Raw genomic sequence first — 9,681 nt, 5'->3', positions numbered from 1 at the left:
GCACCCTTCTTCCCTCCATTTCAGTCATGAAAGACCCTCAAGGGCACCCAGCTGTGACCCCTGACCCTTGGAGCACTAATTACATTATATTTATAGACCAATCCCCTGAGCTGTCTTGGCAAGGGCCGGAAGTCAGTCTATGTTTACGTTAAGTCACATGGGTTGAGTGTAAGGTCCATAAAGCCCACCAATGACCAGTGATTGGTTAATGCTAAATTCCTTCATCAACACACAGGATCTGAGATAAAGAATTGGTCCTGATATTTTGAGATGTGATTTAAATACGTCTGGGTTTACTTATGGAAACAAAAAATTGAAATGGATCTTTCTGCATGTTTTCCTGTGTCAAAGATTTACGTGACAGAGGATGTTGAGGGTTGAGTATTATGTTGAGTGTGTATGGTAGTATTGTGGTGGTTGAGCTAAATGGTGCATTACCTGTTTATGAGAGCTAAGTAGCATTCTCAATGTCTTTCTGTGCGGTTCCAGCTGCGTTTGCAATCCACACCCACTCTGTGTTTATCTTTTAAGACTCTCATAGCTTTGACTGTCCCACTGGGCCCTACACACACACACACACACACACATAAATAAACAAACATGCACACCAACTACTCCTACTACATACATACACACACACACAAACACAACCTATACAAAGTGCAATGAGAGACAGGTGTTGGTTTTCACATACTGCTCTCATAGGGGCTTGGAGGGGAAACACAGTAGTTTGCATGGGATCCCTGTGTTAGTGTTTACCACAAGCCTGCCCTGACCAGCCAGCCAGACCCGAAAGACAGTCACATGATTCTGAGAACAGGACAGGAGCCCCTCACCTGCTGCTGATGGGAAGACTCCCTCCTCGACGATCCCACGACTCTCCCGCCTCGACGATCCCACGACTCGCCACTGAAAACCTGCAGGTTCACGTCCACTCTCGAGTTTCTGTCCAGGAGGACACATTCCCATGGGAATGTCAATTGATCTTTGAAGGATTTGTTCCAATTGTTGCAGAATGTGCAATGTCCAATTTTTGCGGAATGTGCTTATTTAATGGGTGCTGTTTCAAAAATGAAATATTTACACACACACACACAAACTGAACGTATGCATGCACAGTACAGCAGTCACACAGATCTTGAAAAATCTGTTTTCTCAATCACTGTGTCAATTGTACTACAAGGTAGTCCACAAAGAAGACTTTCACAGTCTTCGCCAATCCTTGCTGGTCCCTAAACATCAGAGCCACCCAGTCCCTTTGAGCAGCACTGCTCTGTATCCCAGGGGCTCTGATCCCAGGGGAGGTCTCCAGGGGAGGTCATCCATGTCCCCAATCTCAATCTACCTGCCCGGGAAAGCCTGGTCGAGACCATGAGTGTGTGTGTGTGTGTGTGTGTGTGTGTGTGTGAGTGAGAGAGACAGAGAGAGAGAGAGAGAGAGAGAGAGAGAGAGAGAGAGAGAGAGAGAGAGAGAGAGAGAGAGAGAGAGAGAGAGAGAGAGAGAGAGAGAGAGGGGCCGGGAGTTGCTACAGAGTCAAGGTTCCGTAAACGTTAGTCACACTACCCTGGCAGTACCTCCTATTACAAGTACACACACATACTGACACAAATACCTTCTTTTTTGTCACACACACACAGCAGCATAAATATACCAAACAAATACGCACAGTACTAACAGACACATACAAACTCTCGTATGCGTACAAAAGCAATGTTTAAAGACACTGCGTTCTCGGGCCAGTGAGAATGCTGTGAACACAGATACAGACAGAGAGAAAACGTCAGAGAAAAAGTGTGGTAGAGAGAACTGGAAGAGAAAAAGAAAGAAGGGTGGAGAGTGAAACAGAGAGATACAAACAGACCTTCCAGAACATCCTCTGTAGAAAGAACACAAAGTCATAGCAAAATTGAAACCAAAACACACCCAGCTGCCCACCTGTTCAGGTCTGCTTGTTAGGGTCAAGCTAGTTTACTGCACAACAATTTAGTTTACATTTATGCATTTAGTAGACGCTTTTATCCAAAGAGCTTTACAAAAGAGCATAGGTCACTGATCATAACAACGAGGTAGCCCCGAGGTAGCCCCAAACATTGCATAGTTGTGGCTGCAATGCATTTTGTGAGGATGCTTACATGACGATATATGAATGTTGGTATATGCACACCCCTGCCAAGTCATGGTGGTCATGGCTAACTAGTATTAGGTACTAATATATTCATTTCTCCAGGACTCCAGATACCCCCTACATCTCTCTCTTTGAAGCGCTTATGCTTTGAAATTCCCCGGAGCGAACAGGGCTCCGTGCACTGAGACAATAGCACAGCTAGATGTCTGCACATGTGTCTTTATGTTGGTTTGAGGCCTTGTCATAACTCCGTCAGAGTCTAACACACACACACACGCATGCACACACTCTCAAGTCGCACACACGCTCACTCGCTCTCTCTGTCTTTTACACTCTCACTCTTTCCCCCTGCCACTTGCGTACATTCAATGTCACTGTTTCACTTCAGTGAGATGGATGGCAATACGAGCACAAAAGAATATTTGATTTGGTTATAATACCGCCACACGAAAGAGAAGCTCAGTAGGGGTGGGGGAGAGAGGGCGCTTCTACCAGGGCGACACCCTCCAACCCTTCATCATCATCCTCCTCCTCGACCTCTCATATCTCCATGCGTGTCACCGTAAATTGAGAGAGAACATTAGTAGAAACATACGCACGCATCTGCAGATGTAATTAACTAAGTGCTTTCTTCATATCGGCATCGTCGACACCTGCTCTCATGGGTAACAGGTCTTTCAAAGGCCAAAAATGGTATACTGTACTTTTTGTCGGAAGGAAATAGCCTATAGCCTACGATTTTAAGACCGATAGGCTGGACTTTTTATTTGAACACGCTTTTTTTGTAAATCTATTTACAAATGTATAATTAATAACATCTGTTTATGTTATTGAGTTTTAATTAATTGATCAAACATAGTATCTGTATCCTCTGCTGCTAATGACCTTTAGAAAGCTTTTATTCTTATCATCATTGCTATCTACTTTAAACATCGTTTGTTCTTGCATACTGATAGACCATTCTTCTCGTCACGAGCGATAGACCACACCCCTCCCCCTCTTTCGTGTGAGTGGTTTAAAGTTACGACTCTCTAACTCTGATTGGTCGGCGAACTTTTGCTTACTGTGATTAAGTTCGGTCCTCCACTTGCATTAGTCACCACACCGTCCTACAGTCGAGATAGAAGTATGGACACTTGGTAGTTTAGACTCACCTAGCAGTACAGTGTTATCTTATCTTATCTGTTAGAGCGGGAGGATAATCAAACTATGGAGATAGTGAAGTACAGCCATTTACGGTCAGATTTATAGGTGACTTGCACGCGACAGCTTCTTTGGAGTAACTGTTACTTTGGCTTCTGCACGTCTTGCTCATAGAAGAAAAATGACAGTTTTTTGGAATAACAAAATGTGGATCGTACTGTTTGCCATTTTTGAGTTGGTAGTGGCAAACTATTCTGAAGACCAGTGCAGCTGGAGAGGAAGGCAAGTATGACCATTAATAGACTGGATAAAATCTATCTTAATTAAAAACCTAGACCCAGAGTAAATAGATTTTCTGTGATTGTACATTTGTGTGCGTGTCCTACCTTGTTGATGGTGAGCATTCCTGAGTGTTCTCTAGGCCTAGTTGCAAAAAAAGTTAGGACAGGTCCCTCTTATAATTGAATATTTCTCATGTGCACCGTTCCAAACGATTGCGCCCTTACTTGTAATGAGACCAACTGTGATGCGCAGACTCTTAAAGCTAAAAAAGTAATTTTTGCTAGCACATTTCCAACTTAAAAGCAGGGTTTTATTTCACCGCAGGTCTTGCAATGTCTTTAAAATTAACGCCGACTAATGCTTCAACCGTAACCGTTCCTTTATACAAGTGTCCAGTAGGAGGCGCTTTCTCTTAACCATGAAACGTTCGGCTGCCCAACTACGCTCAGATTCGTGAAACGTGCCTATTTAAATGTTTACATACACCAAAGCTGCAGTGGAAAATTGCTAATCTGTTCCTTACTTTTGGTCAGAATCTTTTGATGCTCTAAGTTCCCCAACCCAATTAGCCACATCTAAAACCTTCCCTAACCACAAACCCTGCACCATTTCCTTCATGGTTGGAGATAAATAGCATCATTTCCCATAGTTGGTATGCTGGTGGTCACTGAAATGGCAAACTGTCTGAAGCCAAGGGTCATGGCAGGGCTGGTTGTAACACGGTTCTCTCCCTCCCTCCTTCCCTCCTTCCCTCCTTCCTCACCTCCTACAGTGGCCTCTCCCAGCAACAAGGCAGCGTGGAGCAGATCTCCCTCCACTGTTCCGAGGGTACTTTAGACTGGCTGTACCCTAAGGGGGCGCTCCGCCTGACCCTGTCCCCGCGCCTGCCGTCCGCGGCAGTGGGGCCCGGGAGCAGCAGCTCAGGCCTCATCACGGCCTGCGTCAAGCCCTCGGAGCACTTCCACGGGGCTCAGCTGTACCTGGAGAGAGACGGAGTCTTGGAGCTCCTGGTGGGGGATCGGCTGGAGACGTCTCCCCCGCCGCGGGTGCGCTGTTTCAGCCGCCTGCCCGGGGAAAGGGTGGCCCTCTTTCTCCAGGCTACGCCGCACCAGGACATCAGTCGCAGGATTGCGTCCTTCCGCTACGAGCTGAGAGGGGATTGGACGGCGCGGCTGTCACTCGACTCCAGCCCAATCAGCAGTGAAGGTGAGGAGAATGAGACAGGAAGTGAAGGAATACTTTTTTGGCTCACAGTGACGTTGCCATTTGGGGCCATTTGAGGTCAAATGAAAATAGAAAGTTATATAAATAGGCTAAGTTTCACCTCTGTAAAGACGGTGCAATATCAGATGCTCTCGTACAATTCCATAAAAATGTATAGTTAGAAAAAAAAAAAAAAAAAAAAAAAACTTTGCGTAATAGAACAATTAATCCTGTTAAGTTATATTCCTAAATCCCTTTGGAAGAGGTTTCTCAACAGGCTTTTGGGGGCTTTTAGGAGTTTCCACTGCCCAGGCAGAAAGTAGGAGAATGTATCCAAACTTTCCCTGGAGGCATACAGATCTTATCAGGCCTCTGGTTTAGGTTTGAAGGGGGTGTAAAGGGAAAGAGAGAAGGGAGGAAGGGAGAGCTGTAGGACAATAGCCCAGTATGTGGGGCCTTCTCCAGAGTCCAGAGGCCCTTTTCAATGGGGGCAGCATGAGTATTCTGGGATTACTGCCGTTGCCGTGGCGACCCAAAGGCCTCTGCCCAGCTGAGATGCTCCCTTCTTTTGTTGGACTGCTCCTCTGTTGGAAGTATCTCCCCCCCCCCCCCTCCTCTAACTTCCTGAAACACACACACGCACACACACACACACACACATAGTCTGACCGGTTGGGGACAGGGGGAGGTTTCCTATGGCCCAAGGAGGAAGGAATCTCATTTATCAAGAGTTTTTCACCAAGGAAAAGAAGGGGGGAGGGGGAGGACAAGGCAAAAGACCTTTCTCACAACTACAAGGCCAGCAGAACTTAAAAAAATGTTTGGGTGTTTTCCCCTCTCCCTGTGGCATCAATCCAGCCATAGTTTAGTGGTTGGTTTCGCTTCAGTCTCTTTCTTGTGGCCATCTGCAGATCCTTTTATGAATCTAAAGGACCGTTCTTCTGTACTTCCTTTCCCTCTGAAGTGCTTTAAACTGATAAACAGCTGTGAACGAAGCTACCGCAGTCCAGTAGGAAGGGAAGGCTCTTGTGAAAAGTGGAAGTGGATTTTGTTTTGCCCCTTTAAATCCTTTGAAGTTATAAAGCCCCCTTCCTCCACCACCACCCCTGTCTAGTCTCTGTATTGACGAAGTGTGACTACAGACACCCTCGCTGGCTTTAGGGAGGAAGTTTCATGAGGCGGAAAGATACGTCTGGATCGAGGTCTCTCACACCTTTAAGTTTTCACAACCGTAAAAGTAACAGCTGTCTGCCATTCCACTGCGGTGGGTCAGTGTGCAGGCGTGTGCTTGGGGCTCCAGGTCTGGTTATCCCCGTCACGCGTCTCCTGGGAACTTGATCTAAAGCTGTTGTCCTTCACTCCTGCTACAGGATATGTTTGTAGATCATCGGTTTGAAGCCCTGCACTGTTAGAGCTTTCAAGGGGAGGAAAAAAAAGAGCTTTCAATTAGTAACTTCTAGCTATGCCTGCATGGCCTTCCATACAATACGGTGGTAAATAAAGCGTAAAAGAGATACTAACGTAGTGATTGTAGTTTCGCTAATTAGTGAAGGTCGCTGACTGACTCCCTTTTTCTTTTTTTTCCTTTTCTCTCTCTCCCTCCCCCCTTTTCTCTCTCTCCCTCCCCCCTTTTCTCTCTCTCCCCAGGTGCTTGCAGACCTTGCAACAACACAGAGATCCTAATGGCTGTCTGCACCAGCGACTTTGGTGAGCTCTCCCCCTTTACTGCCTGGCCTACTACGCTAGTTCTGGTCATATAACAATAAAAACTCACAGTACAAAGACTGTGTGGTGACCCCCCCCCCCCCCCCGTCCCCCCGTCTACTATATGGCAGGTTTAGTACATTTATTTGACCACTAAATGGTGCCAGCTACCTCTAAGCAGCCACAGCAAAATAACCTAATGATTTTGTGTCAGGATTTCAGAACGTTGTGACTAATGAGCTTAAATGCAGAAGGGTTTTTGGGGCCAGGTCTAAGATCGGGGCGACAGTGCTCAGATCCGAATCCTCCCACCTTAGGTCTACTTAATGTTTTCAGAGGTCACAGGTGAAACAGCACTTCTTTATCCTCTCCAGTTCCTAGAACCCCCCCCCTTGGGGCACTGTGGTGGACTAATCCCAACCTCACCCCCAGCCCCCCCCCCCCCCCCCCCCCCCCTTTTAGAGTCAGAGTAGTGGACTAATCCGTGTGGCTCTGATTGAGCTGTAACCTGACTGTGGGCCGGCCTCTTGGCAACTCAAAGTCGGAGGGATTAAAGATTAGCCCCCACTCCCCCCGTATCCCTGTGGCTATCCTGAGTGAGGTCCTCTGATGGCCTTGGATACAACTTCAGCTGTTCAACAGTCCTGTGAGATTTTCCTTGCGAGCCACAAAATGTGTATATAGATCTATCATCCACCGCAGTACCCTGCCCCAAATGATTCATGTATTGCGATGCTTTGCATGATGTGCTGCTGTTGGTGTAGTTTGATCCAACACTGAGCTAACATCAAACTGCTCCTTTTCTCCACAGTTGTACGAGGGAACATCCGGGCGGTACAGGAGGATGAGGATCTGCGGGCGGCCGTGATCAAGGTCAGCGCGACCCGAGTCTTCCGTCAGAAGTACGCCCTGTTCACCGGCGTGGGCCGTCTCACCCAGTCGGGGGAGATTCGTACCCTTCTGCAGTGTGGGGTCCGGCCTGGACCAGGAAGCTTCCTCTTCACCGGCCGGGTCCACTTTGGCGAGGCGTGGCTTGGCTGCGCCCCCCGTTACAAGGACTTCCAGCGGGCCTACACCATGGCCAAAGAGGCCCAGGAGATCCCCTGTGAACTGGATGTAGACTGAACCGACCAGAACTTGAGCCTTCAGCTTTCTGTAACACTGAACCAAGGCTGTCCTGGGAGGCAAGCCTGATCGCTGCACCCCCCCTGACCTCCAGCAACCCTCAGACAAGGGTTGATGTGTGACGAAGCCTGTAGTGTGCAACTGTGGGAAGATGCCACCATGATGGCTCCAGTGGATCCTGCCCTGTAAAAGCATGGAGAAGTTCCCTGTCTGGTTGCATAGCACCACTCCCAGTGCAATATGCCATCTGGTTTACAAAGACCTACGAAGGTGTGAAACAGGCAACATGGTGGATTGTGGCTCCAAATCATTTGGCATTGGCAGGATGTTAGGAATTTCTCCAGATTTCGCAGTTTATTTGGTTCAAATGTCCCAGATAGAATGAATGGCATGATTTCAGGTACATTTGTGATTGTGTCTTATGAAACTCAGGAAAATATATGAGAAGTTTTATGAAGATTGTTATTCATTGTTGAACTGAAATCCCAGTGTTTAAAGGCTTAAAAGTGGCCATCAGTGTTTCGCTGTTTTGAATTCATGAACAGTTTAAAAAAAAGTAATTGCCATGATAAATGCCATGTATCTGTAGCTATCATTGAGAGACCATTCTCGATGTTACTGTTCTTTATGTGGAGATGAAGAATAGTTATTCTTTTGAAATGTTGTCATTGAAAATATGAATTTGCACTGATTAGGGAAAGGGACTGATCTGGAAAGCCTGGTTCTGCAAGCACTGAAAACCAAATAAAAAGCAACTATATGTAGCATAGACGGGCGATAAGAACGTAATATATGACCAGACGATGCTAGCGCATAATTAGCGCTAGGCTAGAGCTAGCATAGCAGGATGGATGCTAGCGACGCTTGGCAAGCTAGTGCTGAGAGCACTTTCACATGTGTAGCCAACTCTGAGATTCTTTTTCTCTTTGTACACACAGGGTCATTCTGAAACCTCAGATCTCTGTATAAAGATGTTATAAAAATGTCTATGATGAACATTTCAGCATTTTCATTGCTTGCTGTTGTGTTAGGTATTTACGTTATACTTTTGGCCATGCTATGTCTGCAAAAAAATAATGTGTTATTCCATTTGACTGAAGAGATTTGGTTTTATAGCATTCAATTTCGGTCGATCCATTACTTTGCAGCACTGTTGCCAAAGCAGCTATTTTGTCACCTTTTTGTATGTAATCTTCAACAAAACTTAACGTTGTACAAACATAACTGTTAATGGGAGTTTAACTGGGTATGATGGTCTAGGGAAAAAATACAATGGGTTAGATGTTGTTGGTCAAAAATATGTTAGTTATTTTCATACAATAACAACTACACTGCCATGCCTGATAAATATATGGAATATACTCTTTCCAAACAACAAGTGCATTTCCTATATCTGGACTTGGCTAGCAAAAAGAGTTCCGCTGCATTGGTTATTCAACTGACTGTCCTAAGTGCACTATAGAAATGAAGGGAAAGGGGTTAATACCAAATTAACACGTGCTGGAGCGGTATGTTAGAATAAAAAGCTATACTGCCATTTTGTGTGATTTTTGCTCTTGTTGTTTCAATGTCTTCTATTTGATGAAAATCAATGTAAATATGTAAATAAGATATTCTAGAGGAAAAAAAATGTTATTATGGTGGAAAAACATTGTCTGGAAATTATCATCTGTAGGCCTTTGTGTGGCTATATTAAATTGTTGAAAAGAACATAGATGTTTCAGTCTTCATTTTCACTAACATCATACATAAATATGTTGGTCCTTTCACACATAGTTAAATAACAAACAAACTTAAAACATCTCAGGAATCCAAACTGCCGTCATAACTCAGTCTCCAAACATAGAAAAGCCCAGTCCCGGATCTCTTAAGGCCCATAACAAACGACCTGACTAACAGAGAGATAAACGAAAGCGACTGGAGATTTAGAGGTGTGCTAACATGCTCCGGGCTCTGTAGGGGCTGGGTAGTGGTGGGCGTTGGAGCCACGCTCGGAATCCTGTTGTGCTGGAGGGCCTCATGATCCAGGAAGTCATAAATCCCCATTACGGGTGCAGAGCACCAGGACAGGCGGAGTGGAGGTGCCACACTGTCGCTCT

At 45.8% G+C, this 9,681-nt stretch overlaps 1 protein-coding gene across 1 annotated transcript; it reads left to right on the top strand.

The window, feature by feature from the left end:
* The first annotated feature begins 3,217 nt into the window (after positions 1 to 3,217).
* Positions 3,218 to 9,292, top strand: metrn (meteorin, glial cell differentiation regulator). The gene is made up of 4 exons (XM_047032873.1): positions 3,218 to 3,550; positions 4,323 to 4,756; positions 6,401 to 6,460; positions 7,269 to 9,292. The coding sequence occupies exons 1-4, from the start codon at positions 3,450 to 3,452 to the stop codon at positions 7,580 to 7,582; spliced, it is 909 nt and encodes a 302-aa protein (XP_046888829.1). The 5' UTR covers positions 3,218 to 3,449; the 3' UTR covers positions 7,583 to 9,292.
* The last annotated feature ends 389 nt before the right edge of the window (positions 9,293 to 9,681 follow it).

The sequence above is a fragment of the Hypomesus transpacificus genome, chromosome 13, assembly GCF_021917145.1.
Source record: "Hypomesus transpacificus isolate Combined female chromosome 13, fHypTra1, whole genome shotgun sequence".
NCBI classification, from domain to species: domain Eukaryota; kingdom Metazoa; phylum Chordata; class Actinopteri; order Osmeriformes; family Osmeridae; genus Hypomesus; species Hypomesus transpacificus.
This window is presented reverse-complemented; position numbering and strand designations above follow the sequence as displayed.

What these genes read in the sequence shown, in the direction of transcription:
- metrn (XM_047032873.1), top strand. Translation starts at nt 3,450, where the DNA reads ATGACAGTTTTTTGGAATAACAAAATGTGGATCGTACTGTTTGCCATT. An exon ending in CAGTGCAGCTGGAGAGGAAG is followed by an intron (nt 3,551 to 4,322) that starts GCAAGTATGACC and finishes CACCTCCTACAG; the next exon opens with TGGCCTCTCCCAGCAACAAG. An exon ending in CAGCCCAATCAGCAGTGAAG is followed by an intron (nt 4,757 to 6,400) that starts GTGAGGAGAATG and finishes CTCTCTCCCCAG; the next exon opens with GTGCTTGCAGACCTTGCAAC.